The 20,099-nt window shown below is 34.8% G+C and overlaps 2 protein-coding genes across 7 annotated transcripts in view; both read right to left on the reverse strand.

The window, feature by feature from the left end:
- Window positions 1-1,141, reverse strand: part of LOC148947122 (calcium-independent phospholipase A2-gamma-like) — a 35,098-nt gene extending 33,957 nt beyond the window's left edge. The window contains exon 1 of the mRNA XM_089096881.1: window positions 990-1,141. Coding sequence (XP_088953007.1) covers window positions 990-1,021 — 32 coding nt within the window. The 5' untranslated portion in view covers window positions 1,022-1,141. The remainder of the gene's footprint in view (window positions 1-989) is intronic.
- Window positions 1,142-16,905: 15,764 nt separating this feature from the next.
- The window catches only part of LOC148947123 (synaptic vesicle glycoprotein 2C-like), a 123,021-nt gene continuing 119,827 nt past the window's right edge, over window positions 16,906-20,099 (reverse strand). For all 6 annotated transcript variants that reach the window (XM_089096884.1, XM_089096886.1, XM_089096887.1 and 3 more), the window contains one exon: window positions 16,906-17,258. In XM_089096884.1, coding sequence (XP_088953010.1) covers window positions 17,203-17,258 — 56 coding nt within the window. In that variant the 3' untranslated portion in view covers window positions 16,906-17,202. The remainder of the gene's footprint in view (window positions 17,259-20,099) is intronic.

Consider the following 20,099-nt stretch of genomic DNA (forward strand, 5'->3'; position numbering starts at 1 on the left):
TCAGAAATGAACTTTACTCTGCTCCTATATATATACCAAATCAGGGTATATATTTGCAAATTCAGAGGGGTAGGTTAAAGTTCAAACTTACCTCTATATTCAGAATTGCACCCTGAATCCCAATTTAACATTTACTTGCATTGGAAATGAACTTTACCCCCATCCCTCCTAGTGTGTAAATATATTCCCTGAATTGGTATATAGGAGTGGGTTAAAGTTCATTTCCAATGCAAAGGAATGTTAAATTTGGATCAAGGATGCAATTCTGACTATAGAGGGAAGTTTGTTCCTTAGCTACTTGAATAATCCATAAATAAAAAGATTGCCCAAAGCCATTGGTAGGTTAGTGTGTCTTGTAAATTTCCAAATATAATAATCATTTTTGTTGGAAATGAATTTTACCCCCAGCCCATATATACCAATTCAGGGTATATATTTGCACTTTAGGGAGGGGGGGGGGTAATTTTTATCTGATGTAAATAGGAGGTACATAAAAATTATCATTATATCTGCAAAGTGCATAAAAAAAGGCATTGAGTGGTATGTTTACTTTATTTATAAGTCCATAATATGATTTGAAAAAAATTTACCTTTATTTCTAACTATAAGGTTTGGTAAATATTTACCAAATCATATTAGGCCCTATTGAGTTAGGAATAAAGTGAATACACCATTCAATGCCTTTTTTTATGCTGATTACAAATATAATAATCATTTCTATCGTAAATTATTTTCAGCCCCCCCCCCCTAACCAAACCCCCCCCCCCATATGTGCAAAAATATATCCTGACTTGGCCGCTATAGGGGGGGGGGCTAAATTAATTTCTGAAAGAAATGATTGTTATATTAGTAATCAGCATAAAAAAGGCATCAAATGGTGTATTCACTTTATTTCTAGCTTAATAATATGATTTGGTAAATATTTACCTAAGGTTTATTTTCATGTTTTACCTATGTTAGCTATATTATCTTACAACGGCACCTCTTACCTACTTAAACTGTGAATGTTGGCCACTGTCATATTTTTGGATTTAAGCAAGAAGACTTCACATAAACATCAAAGCCCTTCTATGGAATAAATCAAAGTTATTCTGTTGGTTACTCGGCAGTAAACTTGAAATTTCAAAGTTCTCCAATTGCATCTTACCATCCTCAAAAGATCATACGATGCTATAAATTCTTCTGGTTCTTCACTACTTCTTCTTCTATTTAACAGCAGGCGGGCTTTTCAGTATAACTATTTAGCCCTTTTCCTTTTGCTTCACTCTGTGGGCTACAGAGCTACTGGCTTGATTGCCTCATATTTATTAGATATATTCAGATATCTTTCAGCAGATCTTTCGACTCTAGGAGTTCAAATATAAGATGATAGATGTCGATTTCTATGCTCTGTGTGCAGGTATAGTTGGCTAGGCTCTTGGCTGATATTGGGATTTTGTGGTGTTTGAAGTATTTTAACAGTTTACAAAGCAAGGTATGTTGTGCAGACGTCAGCATATTACATTCAAATAGGCCATGGTCAATTGTTTCATTATTCATATTACAATGCCTGCAAAGAGGGGACAGGGGAATTGAACCACTTGAATTAGAAAGTTTATATGAGAATGCAAGGACATTTAGTCCATTTGTTCCAGAACGAATTCTATGATAAATTTTAGAAAGATACTTATTGGGAAAGGGGGAAAGGATAGGGTTAATCTTATTAAAATTAATATCTGATAGCCTCCATCGGTAAATATCTCTAATTGGGATTGGTCTCCCACTTGGCTGGTCAATATTTATAGCATTTTTTGCTATTTCATCAACCTGATGATTACCACTTATGCCAGAGTGGCTAGGAATGTACTGAAAGTAAGTTTTTATGCCGCTTGAAGCAAGATTATCAATAATACTGAGACAATGATAAGTGTCAATGTCCAACTTATATTGAGGAGCTGAGGCCAGCAACTCAAGGCTTGATAAAGAGTCGGAATAGATGATAATATTATTCGAATTTTCAATCAAAGGTTGGTTTTGCTTAAGGTGTTCTAATGCCATGATTATGGCATTTAACTCAGCAGACATTATAGATAAATTATTAAATAATCTCCTCCCATTGCAATTTTCAGGTGAGGAAGGAAAACACCACTTGCAACCTTCTCATCCATTTTTGACCCATCAACAAATATTTGGAAGTGATTTTTATAGGTAATTGTATTAAGTTCTGCAAATTTTTTCTGGACAAAAGCAATGGGGGTTAAATCTTTATTCCTTTTTGAAAATTCAGTATTTATTATGGGAAATGACCAATTCCATGGAGGGGATTGGGGGAAAGTAGGTGCAATAGACTTTGCTGGTACAGGGAACTTCTTTTGAATATTGGCATACTCATCTGCAATACCTATATACATGGCTGGATTTATTAACCAATTATGTAATGTGTGTGAGCTATTTGATTCAATCTTTGTAAGATGTTTTGTCAAGAGAAAGCTACGTCTCTCCCTTATTGATGTTAATCCACTCTCCATAAGCAGAAACTTGGTGCTTGTGGGTTTCCTAAGACCAAATATGAGACGTATTTTATCATTTTGTGTTGTTTAAATTTTTTGCATCTGGGTCTTTGCACATGCACCATAGACGATGAGCCCATAGTCAATATGGGGTCTTATATGTGATTTATAAAACTGGAGTAAGGTTTTCTCCTTACAACCCCAGGGTGTGGAAAGAAGTCTTTTTAGTATATTTGCTTTTCTATAACATTTTTTTATTGTGTTTGAAATGTGGAGGTGGAAATTAAGTTTTTGGTCAAGCATGAGACCTAGGTAATTAATATTATTATCTTCTGGAATAGTTGTTTTTTTTAGAGTTAGTTTTGCATTAACATGGTTTCGCTTCCTGTGAAATTGGATTATTTTTGAATTGATAGGTACAATGGGTAAATCTGAATGTTGAGAGAATTTTTCAAACTAGAAAAGTGACTTCTGCAGATTTGACTGTGCTATCTCAAAGGTGTTGCCAGATGACCATAGCACCAGATCATCAGAATATTGTAGATTCGTGTGGGGTAGGTTCATGTCCCAGAGATATAGGGCAAAAAGGAGGCAACTTTCTTGTCTTTCTTCAGTCTTGTTTGGGAGTTCATACTGTAAACACCTCTGTTGGATATAGTCTGGATATAATCTCATTATACAATAAGACCCAATTGTGATTCCCTACGGACTTATCATAGTCAACAGAATCAAGTCCTGATATAATCTCATTATACAGTAAGACTCAATTGTGATTCCCTATGGACTTATCATAATCAACATTTTTGAACTTGAATTATTTATAGTTAATTGACCAAACCTGTTTGATGCATTGCCTGTAGGAGTCAAGAGCTGATTTAATCGTGCTATATTTGGTTAGCGGGGGGTATTCACACACCCCCTTGCCAGTAAGTCCCTTTTGATGCTATTTCAAATGAACTGCTAATCCCCAATCCTCCCGAAGCGGATTTATAATCGAGATTTATCATGGCTAATGTTACGCAAAAATCGTTCGACGAGTTCAGAAAAGTTTTGAGCGGAAAACTGGATTCTATTATTGCTACGCAGACACAATTAAATAATAAGCTTGACGGAATTACTTCTGAGATCGCGTCGCTGAGAACGGAGGCTGCCGACCGAGATGTGAGGCTTAATAACTTTGAGAAAACTATCGACGAGTATGTCGACAAGTACCAGGCCCTGGAAAAACAGCTATTACTTATCGACGTGAAAGATCGCCGTCTGAACCTTATTGTGCATGGTTTACCGGCAGAAGAGCCTAACAAGAAAGTTGAAGATAGCGTCATTAAATTAGTTAGCGAAAAGCTGGGTGTAACTAGTGACATATCTATGACTAAGTGCTATCGGATTTCTTCACGGGCTGCAAACATCACAAATAGGCGCAGCAAGCAAAATAGCCGACGCAAGGAGTCCCCCGTATTTATTTCACTAAGCTCGGAGAGTGATGTCCAGTCGATCATGAACAATGTTAAAAAGCTAAAAGGTAGTGGGATTATAATCTCTACAGACCTGCCCCCTGCTCTCGAAAGCACAAGAAATGAAAGAGTCGAAACATATCGTTTCATCCAGAGTGCGTCATAAGGGTATTAACTTATGGCTAAAAGTGAAAAAAAGTGATTCTTCTGACTGGGAAAAGATTAATTAGTTTGCTTGTAGTGTATACGCGGACCATTATTTGTTTTATTTGTTTAATGAAATACGTCCGCGATCGAGAGATGAAACAAGTTCATTTTGTTGGTGTGTGTCATGATTGGGAAAATGACCACTAGTCAGTGTTGGTTTTTTTTTTCGTTGTTTTTTCTTTCTTATTGTGTTCAGTGCTCAATGCGACTTCGACTTGTTAAGTCTGCCATGCCAGATTATGCTTAATCGTCGCGATTATTTTTTTCTATTTTCCATATGCCTAGAAATAAGGTTGTGTTTTTGCTTCGTGTGTTTTTTTCAGTTTAAGATCAGATATTTCACAAGACGTGCCGTACTCTTCCACATCAAGGTTTGGTTGATGATTTATTGCCGCATCACTACATACTCCCACCAGACGGTTTGGTAAGTCAAAATGATTATGATTAATTCTACTGGTGATGGGACATCGAGTAGGTTGAGAGATTTTGAGAGAGACCCATTAGATTTAATAAAAATTTCTGCAGATTGTGGTTTTTCGGATGATGAATATGATATATCTATTAGATCCCTCCCTATTAACAAATATTTACTCCCTAATGAGATTAACAGACATGTTTCTCCTGGTAGTGTGAGGCTGGCGAGTTTAAACTGTTGCGGTTTGATGAGTAGTTTGGACCATTTATCTTCGTTCCTTCCATGCTGCCGAGTTGATGTATTAGCTGTATGTGAGACTTTCTTAAATGAGTCAACTAGTCACCTAGCGAATATTAACTGTTACAATTTTGTTTCTAAGACTAGGAATGACAGATCGAGAGGAGGCCTTGGTTTTTTTATTCATAATGATATTACTTACAGGATTGTTTCGGATTTTGATTCTATGTATGAAGAAATGTTGTTTGAATTTTTGGTTGTTGAGCTTGATTTTGGTAATGAAAAAGTGTTGTGTTGTTTGTTTTACAGACCACCTAGCTCTTCAGTGCAACATTTCATAAGTAAGCTGGAAGCGTTTTCTTCGATCGCAATCGAGCGAAGTCGGAAGATTATGTACATTGGGGATTTTAATATTGATATAAGTAATGCTGGTCATGATCTTTCATCTACACAATATTCGCCTTCGGCTGTTGATTTTCTGACACTTTGTCGTTCGCTGGGGCTTCTCCCGGCTTGTCGTATTCCAACTCGAGTTGTAAGCTCGACAGCACCGGTAATCGACAATATTTTTCTGAATATAGAATTTGATTCGTGTCGTGTTATTATCGATGACACGTCAGACCACTTTATGCTTTTGATGGAGATAAAAACCGGGTGACAAACGGCGACTCCGATCAAAACAACTAGAAGGCTTGATGCTGCATCTGTTCAGCGGTTGAATGAACTGCTGCTTAAAATTTACCCCTCTCCATGCTTAGACTGCGAGGATGTAAATCAAGCTTCACAGTATCTTGTCAACGAATTTACCACAGCACTTAATGTGGCTTGTCCGATGTCTTCAACCCGTCTAAGACGTTACAACAGATCTAAAAAGCCTTTGGTTACACGAGGACTACTAAGGTCGATCCAATCAAAGAACAGGCTGTATAAAATATATGTATCGCATCCCGATGAAACAAATCAAGCCTTTTTTAAAGCTTACAGAAATTGCTTAACCAAAGCTCTCAGGTCTGCTAAACAGCTCTACTATTTGAAGGCATTCAATAGCGCGCATGGATCTCCTAAGAAGGTATGGACATTAATAAACGATTGTATCTGCAAAAAAAAGTTGAATTCTTTTCCGGACGAAATAATGCCCCCAGGTGGTGATACAGCTGTTAAAGGAAAACTTAACGTCGCCAACATGCTCAACACGCACTTCGCTAAAATAGGTGAAAAGACGTCGGAAGAGGCATCCCAAAAATCAACGCCAAATTCTGCTGATTTCAAAAGTTTTCTACCCTCTTCTACTGACCGATCCATATTCCTCACTCCAGTCTCGTCTGCTGAGTTGATGCTTGTACTTCATCAACTCAAAAATGGACACTCAGAAGGAATCGACGGATCTTCTACGAACTTGCTTAAACCGATTATGCCTAGTATAGTAAATTTTCTTGTGCACATAATTAATCTTTGTTTCAAGAATGGTATCTTCCCTTCATGTATGAAGTCCGCCCGTGTCATTGCACTACACAAAGGGGGAGATATAAATGATCCGTCCAACTATAGGCCCATATCTATTCTATCTGCTTTCGGAAAAATTATTGAACGTTGTTTGTACGTGAGGATTGTAAATTTTCTTGACAAGAATAGTTTTTTCAGTAAGTCCAAATTCGGGTTTCAAAAAGGACATTCTACTGAGCATGCTATTTTGGCAGTAACCCAGTTTATTCATGATGCCTTGGATAAGGGTGAAATTCCAGCTTCTATATTCGTGGATATACGGAAAGCGTTTGAAACTATTTGTCACATGATTTTAAATGAAAAATTGTCTAATTGTGGTATACGTGGTCCGGCTAAATCGATAATATTGTCATATTTAAGCGATAAAGTCCAGTGTATTGATGGGGGCGATGTTATATCAACGTCTTCGAACCAGTCAAATAAAGTTGGAGTGCCCCAAGGTTCAATTCTCGGCCCTCTGTTGTTTTTAATTTATGTTAATGATATTAGTAATTAAGTTGAGGACCTAGGGCTGACCGTTCTCTTCGCAGATGACACAGCTTGTAGTGTCTCTGGAATCGATGAAGATCGTGTCAAACATAATTTAAGTCTAGTATTCGATAGACTAGTAGCATGGTTTATGGCAAATAGGCTAGCTCTGAACACTTCAAAAACAAAGTTTATGGTATTTTCGCGTACGTCACGGGCACTTCCATGTCTGAAGTTGATTAAGTCATCTGTTTCAGGTATGGATATACCACGTGTTGAGATTATTCGTTACCTTGGTGTACTGGTTGACTCAAATTTGAGTTGGAAGCCGCATATAAATGGTATAAGATTGAAGCTTGGAAGGAACGTAGGTATTATGCAACGTATGAAATTCATTTGGCCGCTCGAAGCTATGCGTTCTATTTATTTCGCTCTTGTTCATTCTTATCTAAATTACTGCCCACTTATTTACTTGAATACTTTCAGATCCCATTTAATTCCGCTTCAGAGGCAACAAAATAAGGCGCTTCGTATTTTAAAAAGTTATCTTCCTTCCCCAGCGTCTTTCCCCAGTAAGTCTTCTACAAAGAGTTTATATTGTTTATTGAATATTCTTCCTGTTGAACTTGCAGTTACTTTTAACTCGATATTATTCAAGGTTAATCATAATCTCTTGTCACTGCCCAGATATTTCTTTTCTTTTGATTTGTTCCCAGTTGCTCCGCCATCTTCTCATCTAGCTCGCAGCATACGCAAACTACGCCAGCCGTTGATAATTTCAGAGAGGTCCCGGTTTTCTCTACGAAATAGTGTGGTCGCCACGTGGAACCATTATGAATCTATTTTTGATTTTGATGTGTCGATCGGAATTTTAAAAAATAAAATAAAATCATTCCTTTTGTAAATTTATTAGTCGGATAATATTTTCATTATTTTTTTTTTTTTTTTTTTGTCTCTTCTTATTTTTCGATATCTCTAGGATATTTATATCCTTATTCTTTCCCCATTGGTGGTTGAGAGTTGTTTATGTATCGTCGGGTGGGTGTCTGCCGTGATGTGGTGAGTAATTAACCTTACATTTATTGATTTATTTATATTTGTTTGTGAAGTCTACCATTTTGAATGAAAATCCGTATATTTCTTTATTGTTTTTCTTTTTTTATCTGTGCAAAACGAGCTTGTCTCACTGCCAGATATCTGTATATATTTCGTGTCATTATGTAAGATTGAATAATAAATGAACCTGAACCTGAACCTGAACTGAGGACTGCTCCCTGAGGTAGGCCTTTGGATATTGTCTTTTGGGGTGAAGAGGCAGAACAAACACAAACAATGAAACTTCGCACTTCTATGAAGGATTTAATAAAGGATACTAGCTTAGGAGGTACTCCAAGGTTTGCAAGTTTATTTAAAAGGATTTGGTGGTTCACATTGTCATATGCTCCTTCAAAATATAGGAAAGCTGCCACTAGGATATTATTTTTTGAGAAAGATTCATTTATTGCATTTGTTAGCAAAATGAAAGCATCTGTTGAGGAGTGGTATTTCCTGAATCCAGTTTGAGTGTGTGGGATCATGTTATTTTTCTCAACAAACCAGAGGAGTCTGTTGTAAATCATTTTCTCCATTATTTTCCCCATCACAGGTGTAATCATTATGGGCCTATAAGACTCAGGGTTATCTTTTGGTTTATTTTTCTCTAGGATTGGTAGGAGGGACGAACATTTCCATATATTGGGGAACCTAGAAGATGCCCAAGCGTGATTATAATAATTTAGCAGTTCTTGTTTGTATGAAGGTGTGAGATTCTTTATCCATGTAGGGTGTATATTGTCATAGCTACTGCTAGTTTTGGACCTAATATGATGTATTGCATTATTCAATTCCTGGATTGAAAATGGATTAGTTATGTACTCGGATCCTGGTTGTGGTTGGTAACTAGGGTTCATAGGAATTGTGGACAGTTTGCTTTGATTATTTGATGTTAGCTTATTAACAAAAAGAGTTGCAAATAGGTTAGCCTTTTCATTATCATTGTCATAATTGGTATTATTATGTATAAGTTCATACAGGAGTGGGTTGGGAGAATTCTTTTTCCCACATATGTGGCTTATGATTTTATGTATAATTGGCTCCTTTGTTTCTCTGGAGAGATTATTTGCAAAATTATTCCAGTATTTATATTTAGCATCTATTATAGTCCTTTTTAGATTAGATTCAGCTTGTAATTTTTTTAAATATGTAGTAGGTGATGGTTTTTTTTATGAATGCTGTCCTAGCTGTCTTTTTTATCCTCCATTTATTTAGGCACTCATTTGTCCACCATGCTTTAGAAATTTGTTTAGGGAATGTTTTTTTAGGTATTGACCTGGGGATAGCATGATTAGCTGTATTTATTAGTAAAGATGTCAACGCTTCAGCATGTGTGTCAACTGTGGTGTTAGAAATGCATGAACTTTGGGTGAAACTTGTAATTTCATCATTTAGCTTATTTTGGAAAATAGACCAATTTGCTTTAGTGTTGATATATTTTGATGTATGAGATAAAGTTTCAGCAGGTTCGTTTAGGGAGCAAACTAAAGCAAAGTGGTCTGTACATAGACTATCAATTTTATTTATGTAAATTTTGTTCAAAAAATTTAAAGACACAATTTGTAGGTCAATTGTGGAGAAATTGCCACTTTTGGGGTTGAAATAAGTATTCAGGTTTGGAGGGGTAGCAACAACTAATTCATTATTATTTGAAGTCATATGCTCAATAAATTTACCAGCTTTATTTGCTGGTTTATTCTCCCACAAAAGGCTGTGGGCATTGAAATCACCACAAATAATGATATTTTTTAACATATTAGAATTATTTATATAATTAAAGAAATCCTTGGCATCTGTAGTTTGGCCATTAGGGTTATAAAAGCTTATTATGTAGGTTTTTAAATTATTCAGCCAAACACTAAAACCAATTACATCAACATCATTTTCAAAATCTGGAAAATTGATCCCACAAAATTTTATATTATTATTAACTAATAAAGCTACACCACCTCCTTTTCTCTCTGAAGATCTATCCTTTCTCAGGATAGTATATCCCAGAGACTTACTTTGTTGATTTTGGGTTAAATGAGTTTCCTGGAGGCAAGCAATATTAATTGAATTATTATTCATAAATGATATTAGTTCATTTAGCTTATTTTCTGTGAGTGATTTTACATTCCATTGGAGTATTGATAAATGTTGTGTTGTTGATTTATTCTTCATATGACTGTGTATCAATGTTCAGCTTTGTTAAGAGTAAAGCAAGATCTTTTTTTGCTTGAATGAGCATATCATCTGGGATGTAGAGTTTTGCCAATTCTGCAGTAATTTTTGTTTTCTGTAGTTGATGTATGTTCATGGCCTGATCTGCATTACAGTTTAGAATGAATAAGCATATATTTGGGGATTGCATTTTTGGTAGTGCATCCTGTTTGTTGTTTAAGGGATTGATTCCTGGTAGTGTTTCTGGTTTGTTTCTTCTTGGGAGGGAGGGCCAGGCTGACCTCATCTCACCGGAAAAGAAGGCTTGTCGGCTTGGTGATTCCTTCTGATAGGGATTTGAGCTAGGGGGCTTAGAAGATGGTGTTTTATATGGAATGCTTGATGCATTGGGGGGCGTTTGACTTCGGGGTTTTAGTTGGTTTCATTACAGGCTTTATTTGGTATTGTTGGGCAGCATTTGCTTCCGTTGCTGCACAGGGGTATGGGATGGACTTCTCTGTTGATATTCGGAGTGTTAGAGCTCTTTTATTCTATGCAGTGCAAAATGATTTATTTGTAGATTCATGTGGGCCTTTGCAATTGATGCATGTAGGCTAAGTGTTGCTGCCAGTTGTCAGCGCCTTAGGGTGGAATAATTTACAGTTACTACACTCTTGTATAATTTCATTGCATTTGTTTGTTGTGTGTCACAGTTTTAAACACTTCTGACACTGAATAGGCTTAGGTTTGTATTCCTTGTGTGGTTTGATTTGCCCAAATAGGAATAATTTTTCTGGGATATCAATTTTATCCTTCAGTGTGAATAAGAAGGATCTACTAGTTTTTAGGCCATTAGAGTTGGGTTTTCCAAGTTGGGTAACATCCTCAACTGGGATTGTGTTTCCAGCCCTATCTGAAAGGCCTTCTTTTAACTCCTGAGTAGATATCTCTGGGGGAACATTGTAAACTACTATTTTTGTTGGTGATTGTTTTGGGTTCCGATTAGATGCAATAATTGGGTTATTCAGAAGGGATTTAAGGTTAATTATTGTATCTGCTGATTTCTGATCTTCTACAGCTATTAGCAGAGATCCATCACGGTTAATGTTAAGAGAGAACATTGATTTTAGCAATTTAAAAATTGCAACTCTTATTGCAGTGATCATTTTTATTTCAAAGGGGGTAGTGGGAGTAATTTTAAGGTAAATTCCTAAGTTTTTGGAGGGAGGATCTTGGGCAGGGAGAGGGGAAATGCTTTTAATTGGGGAGATTTTTTTCCTTTTTTAGAACTTCTAGAGAGGACCTCTTGAAACCCATTATCATCATTTATGGTTACATTAGCCCCTACACTTATCATTTTCCTATTCTCTGAATTGGAGCTATCATTAGAACTTTGAGATAGGGTGCTTGACCAGCCAGGATGGGTATCTTTCACTATTACACTTTCACTGGAATTTGATTTGGGATCTGGGGGGACTTTTTTTTTTGGAGGACTTCTAATCATTGCCTATTGGAAAAAGCACAAAAATAAAACCAAAACAAGAAGGGAAAATAGATGATATCAAACCGTCTGCACTATACTATGGGGCGGATAAACACAACAGTATAGCCCTGAGGATGACTTGAGCAGAATTGGTTTAGTACAACTGCTGATTAGAAGAGATAATAATCACAAGAAAATATATTTCGATTTTCTTATAAGGTTGTTATAATTAATATAATATAAGGTTGTTATAATTAATAATATAAGCTTGTTATATTATTGGTCTTATAATTTTCTTAAACTAGTTTCAGCCGATTCTTGAGGAGTTCTACTTCTTCGTTGGACGCTTTCATGGAGTAAGACACTGGCTGTGTAGATTATTGTTTGGGTACCCGTGTTCAGGTCTTTCAGAACCCGTGTTCATTATGCATTTAACTTTGAAGAAGCCATGTCCAACATGTTTAGAATCCACAAGATGAAAAATCTTTAAAAATTCAATGGATTAAAGACGACGGTTTTTAAAGATGCCTGAAAACGGTTTTTCTCAAACCCACCTAAAAGGCTAAACCATATTTTGAACCCAGTACCTGAGTTGCGTTCGATTTAGCTTAACAACCTCTGATTGAGCAATTTTAATAATCAATGCATCATTCAATCTTGGAAACCCCAAATTAATCATTATATTTTGCAAGAGGCCAGCTTTGTACCATGGATATTTCGACCCAGGAATGCTACTAACCAAAATTTTGCATCTTAATCTTTGAAGTCAAAGCAAGAGATTACCCAAAATTACAAACTAACAGAGTTGGCAACACTTAATTTTCATGTGTCATAGTATAAAAAAACCACAATACTAATCAAGCTACAGGAAAAAAAACATTCCTTACAGTGAATACAGATATGACTTTCAACTATGTTTATTATTTTTATATGATATATAGTGTGAGGAAAACATATTAAAAATGAGTATTTCGACACACGATATTTGAAGTGTTTGAAAGAAGAATTTGAATCTCGCACAATTATTCCCCTTTTAAAATATCTGCAATAAAAACGAAATAGTGGTGCCATTCGATTTCTTATTCATCGGTCTTTCCAAGCGCAATATTTGCTATTGTGACAATTTGGTCCAGCCAGGGACCGAATTGTGTTGGTTTTTCTTTTTTAGTTTTTTCAAGTTAGTATTTTAAACCAGGCATTAATGAGAAACAAGCTAAAGAGAACAATCGCAAAAGAATAAATTCAGCAAACTTTTGCATGTAGTCACGGTTATATCTGGGCATTCGAGAGGGGAAGCGGGTACGTACACAGAATCATCTTTTTATTAGGGGGGGATTAAAAGTGTTCGATGATGGTAGGCAATTGTTACGCAAAAACATTAAAGTAAGCGGGGAATCGAAGGGTATAAATCCCTTGTTGCTATTGCTGCTAGCTTAGAAGGTGAACAGTTGCAAAATATTAACGAAAATTTAACTGAGTAAAAGACAACTGATTTCATTAAGATTATTAAAAGATATTTTCAAAGCCAAATTCACAATATTTTCCTGCACAGCCACAAAGCATCCTGTGTGCGTCTGCGCAACACAATTTTTAGCAACAATTTTAAATTTAGATTAGACAAGATAAAACATTTCTTATAACATCTGGTGTTGTATACCCAGTAGGCATACAGCATCACTGTAGTAGGTCCAACCAAGAATGAAAATATTGATGTATTTTAAAAGCATGCAATCTGTTAGTTATACTTAAATACTCGTTCAGTAGGAAGACAATATTTCAGTCGGTTCTTTCTTGGATACTAGTGCGTTCTGAGCGGCAAGAGTATATCCAGTGACAATTCTTTTAACTATTCCAAATAAGCACAATTGTCTGCAATATCCAGCATTATCTACTAGCTTTTGAATATTTGGGAAAGGTTATTATTTTCAAAGCTTTTCATAAACAACTTTTGTATTTTTCAAGGAATTTGTTCCAATAATATAATCCCTTCCGGATGCATTGGTAGAATAGCAAGACAATGCCATACAACCGGCTTGTATATCTGTCGAAAATCAGTTCACGTTTTTCGTCAGAAACATCTTTCATAACCAAAACCCCCTGGCTATTTAAGTCTACAAAAAAGATATCATTGATACCAAGCAAGAACTAGAAAGATCAAAGTCAAAATTAATATTGTTGGTTAGAAAGTCAATCTGAATTATAGTTCCAGCAAAATTTTATAAATTCTCCTTTTGTTTCTTTGAATAGATGAAGAATAATAGTCTCTATAATATCTGTAATCGCTCTAAAAATGTATTCTGTCAACTTTAAAATAAAATTCAATTGCCAGGAATGGGGCACTAATCCTAACGGAAAACTTTAAAAAAACGTAGGATATAAGACCACCAGGAAGAACAGTTCAGAAAGATAACAAAACCAAGTAAATGCATTTTTTTTATGCGCAACGTTTTACACTGACAGACATAGAGCAATTAGGTGTCAAATCAAAGCAATCTAGAGGCATAATTCAACATTCTGGAAGAACAAGATTTACCATGATTTAACAGGGCAATGTACATAGTATTTCTCTTGATCAAATCCCAATTTAGAGAAGGTTCGTATGTCCAGAAATCTAAATCTTAAAAGTAGAGCTAAATTCATTTTTTGTGGACAATTACTGCTACTACTTTTAACAACTTGTTGTAACAACAAGGTACCCGAGTCCAACACAGCTGCACTCGTTCCTCCTCCGCTTCAGTTTTTTAAAAAGAATCAGTCTTTATCTCCTTATATGAAAGTCCATCTTTGTTTTAATCCTTTTTTAGGACTTCTAGCTACTTTAATCTTTCTTTCATTGTACCCCTAGAGAGTGAGATAGAACCAAATCATACTTGCAACTTATTGTTCGACATATGGTCAGCCAAGCGAGTACAAAACTTAGCGGCACCAACTGTAATGGGCATGGGAGGGGGGGGGGACAAGGGCTTTCCCCATTTTTTTAAAGGAAGAGAAAAAAACGGTATTTTCCAAGATCAAGGGGCGGGAACAATTTTTTTTTTCTCAATGAAAACAAAGAAGGTAATATTAAAAATCTAGGAGGAAGGTGGTATAAATACTTAAGGTAAGAAAACACCCCTTCTCCTATTGGTGTCCCTGCATAAAACGATCCCTGTACAATTCTTATAGAAAAAATCATACTTCAGAGCCATACTTACTCACTGTCACTACCATGGACCCTGATATTCTAATCTTATTTCTCAGACTTAGTTTTTTGTTCTTCCGAACTTTTCTCAACTGCCAAAAAAAAAGCGCTTTAGGTATTCTACTTTTTACATCTTAAATATATCCACCGTCTTTAATGATAATACTACCCAGGCAAATGAAGCTACATCGATTTTCTGATTACCTAACGTTGCTAAACCCTCATTCTATTTATTCCTTAGTCTAAGGGACTTGGTCTTTTTAACATTAATCTTAAAACTTATTCTTCCACCCTAAAGTCTCAAAATCTTAAAAAATTTATTATTTCGCTAATATTTTTATCTAAGACGCTGAAATCACATGTATAATCTAAGTTTGGGGAAGGTTTATCTTCCCATTTGATACCATGGTATCCCGTAGCCTTTCTTGTATTCCTCAGGACAATGTCCATCAAAATCACCTATATAAACGAGGGTAGCACACAGACTTGATTAGCTCCTGATTCCAGACCAAACAAACTAACCTCATTTTCTACGTTAATCGCAGCAATGCTGCTCTTGTACATAGCACCAATCATTTTAATGCACTTATCTGGTGCACATTTTAAGGATAAGACCACCACTTCAGCTTTTCTAACAGCTGAATCAAATACCAGTTCATAATCTATAAAACTTAGGACTAAAAAGGATTTAATGGTTCAGACATTTCTAAATCTTTAATCTACAAGTGAAAGTCTAGTTGACACACTCTCACCATTCCTAAAACCACATTCTTGTTTTCTTAATAACTTATCAACAATATTTCTTAGTGTAATAAACATCGTCATGCAAAGTAAATATCTTGTTAAAGGAATCAAGCCTTATGCCTCTGTAGCCATTTATCATACTATCAGTATCTGAGGCTTTACTATTTTTCAATCCTTTCAGTCCTGTTTGTAACTCCTTCTCGAAAAATAAATCTTCCCTCACTTCTACATTGCCAAAAAATTCTCATTATTTTCTGTATTTTTCCCAAAGCTTTGTCATAGTGTTGCAAATCCTCAAAATGCTTAGTCCACCACTCTTTAACACTGTCATTATCACTTATAAAGGCGCTGTTCCTTCCTTTAACCCCGACAAGTCCAGATTGACTACTTCTTCTAAATTGTCTTAACATACCAAAACAATATCTTACTATTATGCCGTTTGGCTGCACGTTTCAGATTCTCGGCAATATTATCCTCCCTTTAGCATCTTCTTGATTCATATTTTAAACCCGTCTCTTCTTCCCTTCCTTTCCTCTTTTTCCCGTACGATTTATCATTCAGAAACTTCTTGTACAGACCCCTTCTCTCTTAAATCAAGATTAAAGCACTTTCGCTGATATTCACTGGGTTTCTAACTTCCCTCCTTAGGATATCTTCTGCTATTCCAGAAACTATCTTCCTAAAATTATTTCATCTATCTTCTCCATTGTCCAATTTTAAAAACTCTAGTTTCAGATCAAACAGTTCTTGACAAGTTCTTCTCAAATTCTAGTCCTAGAGTCTATCAACAAAACAACTACCCGGAAATTATTTACCCTTCCGAATTCCCAATTTTAGATTAATTCTCCAGAATACAAGATGATAATCCTCCCTTTCAACGTTAATAACAGCACTCCTTAAAACCTTACTCTTCCGAATTGTTCCTACTAGTCTTCAATTTATAATAACATAAATCAAAAAGGTTGGCCGTTTTAAAATTGCTTGCGTACCATGTTAACCTAAAATTGAATTTATGACCAAAGACTGCATTAATTACAACTAAAATATTGTAGTGGTGAAGATTTGGCAGTATAATACCATACACCCAGCATTTTTTTTTCCTACACCATATTTACCTAAGCTAAGATACGGTCTGTTCTTGAACTGAGCTTGAAAACCCTTTTCTAAGACCTGATTTAAGATGCAGGTCCACGGCTAACCGAATTCGCTTTCATTTTTTCTTTTAGCAAAAAACTTTGAGTAACGCCATCTAAATTTTAGGCTTAATGCGCCTTTTTGAAACTAATGAATATACGCATTATTTTTTTGATTGTTTTGGAATGTATATCACTAATCTTATTCTACTAAAAAACGCTTCCACTACTTTATGCTGAAATCGCAACAAGTCTCTCATAGTTAAAAAAAAAACAAAAAACAAAAACAAAAAAAAACAACAACAACAAGAACACAGCTCTTTCAAGAAAATTAAAGAGCAAATTCAAAACTGAAGACAAGCAGAAATAACCTTATATTAAAAGCTGAAATATTGGCAATAGCTAAAAACAGGCATCTAACTAGATGATCCAAGTAAGATGGGCATTGTCACACCTTACAAAATACAACGTAGACAATCTTCATAAATCCACAATATCTAGCTCCCAACACACTAAAATACTGCTGTTCTCAGGCACTATTGAAGAGTTTACAGCCAATGTGCTACTTAAAGATAATAGATTGAATGAAAACTTGTCATTTTTATACATAAGGTTATGTAACAAAATTAAAACAAATTAAAAAACTCAACAAGATCATAATAATGGCTCACGCGTGGTATTGGGAAGAAGAAGACCAAGCAAACCACCACCTAAAAAGATAAAAGTATTCTTAAAGCAAAAAGCTTGTTTTTTGGAACCTAAACCTATCCATCCGAATCATACATGAAATATATGATGGTCTAAAAAGCACTTCCCTTACTTTATGCTGAAATCGCAACAAGTCTCTCATAGCAAAAAAAAAAAAAAAAAAAAAAAAAAAAAAAAAAAAAAAACAGTTCTCCCAAGAAAATTAAAGAGTAAATTCAAAATTGAAGATCTATTCATATACCTTAAAAACATATAAATTTCAAAACGAAATTTCTACAGCATTCGAAAGTATTGCAATTGAAATGTTTAGAACCACACTCCACATGGACAATAGTCCAAAGCAAGCATAGGTGACTCTTACCTCAGGGCAAAATACCACAGCAAATATACTACGCAGGGCTGTAAACAGTATTTTGTTCGTGGAGGGGGTTTTACAAAAAAAAAACTTTAAAAGCTCATCAAAAATGTGTTTTTATACATTTTTATCACATTTTTACGAGTAGGACAAACATTTCGGGAGGGGGGCTCAAACCTCCTAGCCACTCCCCTGAATACAGCCTTGATACTAGGTCAATTCCATCCTCTTACAGATATCTTTTCGTAAATAATTTCTGAGACCACATTTGCTAATCATGAAGCTGTCTAAGTAGATTTAAAAACAGGTATTTTAACCTTAGTATTATAAGACTCTCTACCATCTACTAAAGAGTAGGGACTACGTTAGACAAATTAAAAATGCTGAAAGTAATGGTAACATTGAATAGACAAGGTTTTTCAAAATAATAACAATGATAACATGTTAGATAAATTAAAATGTTGAAAGTAATGGTAACATTGAATAGATAAGGTTTTTCAAAATAATAACAAAGATAATACGTTAGACAAATTAAAAATGCTGAAAGTAATGGTAACATTGAATAAACAAGGTTTTTCAAAATAATAACAATGGTAATATGTTAGATAAATTAAAAATGTTGAAAGTAATGGTAACATTGAATAGATAAGGTTTTTCAAAATAATAACAACGATAATACGTTAGACAAATTAAAAATGCTGAAAGTAATGGTAACATTGGATAGACAAGGTTTTTCAAAGTAATAACAATGATAAAACGTGATATAAATTTAAAATGCTGAAAGTAATGGTAACATTGAATAGACAAGGTGTTTCAAAATAATAACAAAGATAATATGTTAGACAATTTAAAAATACTGAAAGTAATGGTAACATTGAATAGACAAGGTTTTTCAAAATAATAACAATGATAAAACATCAATACTAACATATTTGAACAATATTTTTTTTTTATATATATTTCACTTAGGCAACATGTTATAGGGTACAATTAACGAATAAAGTGCCCCAACCTATTAAAACAGCCATTGTAAACAATTTGGTATTCACAATGTATATTAGGAAGCGACCATTCATTCAGAATATTTGTCGATTAACCCCGTTGCTGATGTGCTAACATACGAGCATTAGTATAATATTGTATATTACAAAGTACACACAATATTTGCATATAATATTAGAAATTTCCCAGTTTAGTTATGATATTATGAAATAGTTGAGCTCAATCTCGATATTAAAAATATTTCCCACTTTGCTCTAAATAAGAATACCAAAAATATCCACCATAGGCCCCCTTGATTATTTATAGGATCTTCCAGACAATTCAAATATTTTCACTTAAATTACACTTGTACATAAAAATCTTTTAATAAGGAGTAAGATTGCCCTAAGGATCCCCACAAAAATCAAGCGCAGAAAGCAGAAGTTCAGAGCTGTAATTTTTTTCTACCAAGGCTTACTAACCATTTTGTTTACTTTTCAAACCGTAGTTTGGATTTTGAACAGCTTAATACTAAAAGTTTTATATTACAAGACTCCGGACAATGGCGCTTATAAGGGATATACCCACGTTTTTCCAATTTACAACACTTTGGCTTTTAACTACAAGTGCAGACTAAACTGATCACACAAATGTTATTACTGTAATACAGAAGGAGGTTCAGAAATATATAATAAAAGCGGCTATGGAACGATTAATCAGAATCGGGAAAACTGAAGACATACCACCAGACAGGAATGCAGAAATTCATTTTGAAGAGAAAGAATGATTTTGCCAAAACATCCCAAAACTGGCAAAGTAAACGGAAAATAAATAGGGGTAAAAACAATAAATTAGCACAATTGGAATTTTTCTTTGCGTTTACATCGAAGTTTCCCCCCCCCCCAAAAAAAAAATTATACTACGTACGTTCCTGAGTTCTGCTCATTTAGAACCTTTACTTTAAGCTGGTAGATGCTAACAAAAGCATCACAAACCAAACATTTTTTTTTTGGTGGGAGAGGGAAAAAAGGATTTTACCGACTGGATGGTCATTTTTAACGACTGATTTGGGTGATATGACTTTTAAAAATATATCCATCCCCTATGTTTTTTAAGTGAATTAAGTTCTCCAATATTAAAAAGTTTAATTTTGGCCAATTTGTGTTACAACCCAACTTAGTCCCATTCCCAATGAAATTTTCTAATACCAAGTTAGCTGGAGCTAATTCGAGCCAATCATATTTTTCTTAAAATTTTCCGATAGGTTGAAAAATTCTTATTAACCCAAATTAGCGCTAGCTAAATCTTAGTATTAGTAAGAATCCCATTGTGAATAGGCCTTTTCAAGTATTGGTCAATATTTATGGTTATTAGCCGAGGTTCAAAGTCAGTGAATTGTGCAATATTCCAAAATACGAATATTGGGACTACTTTCTTAAGAAAAGGTAATGTTTTTAGATGTTTATGTATAAACATAGATCCACCTCTGTCATTTAAAGTACACATT

Source organism: Artemia sp. Qi Xiang Cuo, chromosome 11 (genome assembly GCF_049724085.1).
Source record: "Artemia sp. Qi Xiang Cuo chromosome 11, ASM4972408v1, whole genome shotgun sequence".
In the NCBI taxonomy this organism is placed as follows: Eukaryota; Metazoa; Arthropoda; class Branchiopoda; order Anostraca; family Artemiidae; genus Artemia; species Artemia sp. Qi Xiang Cuo.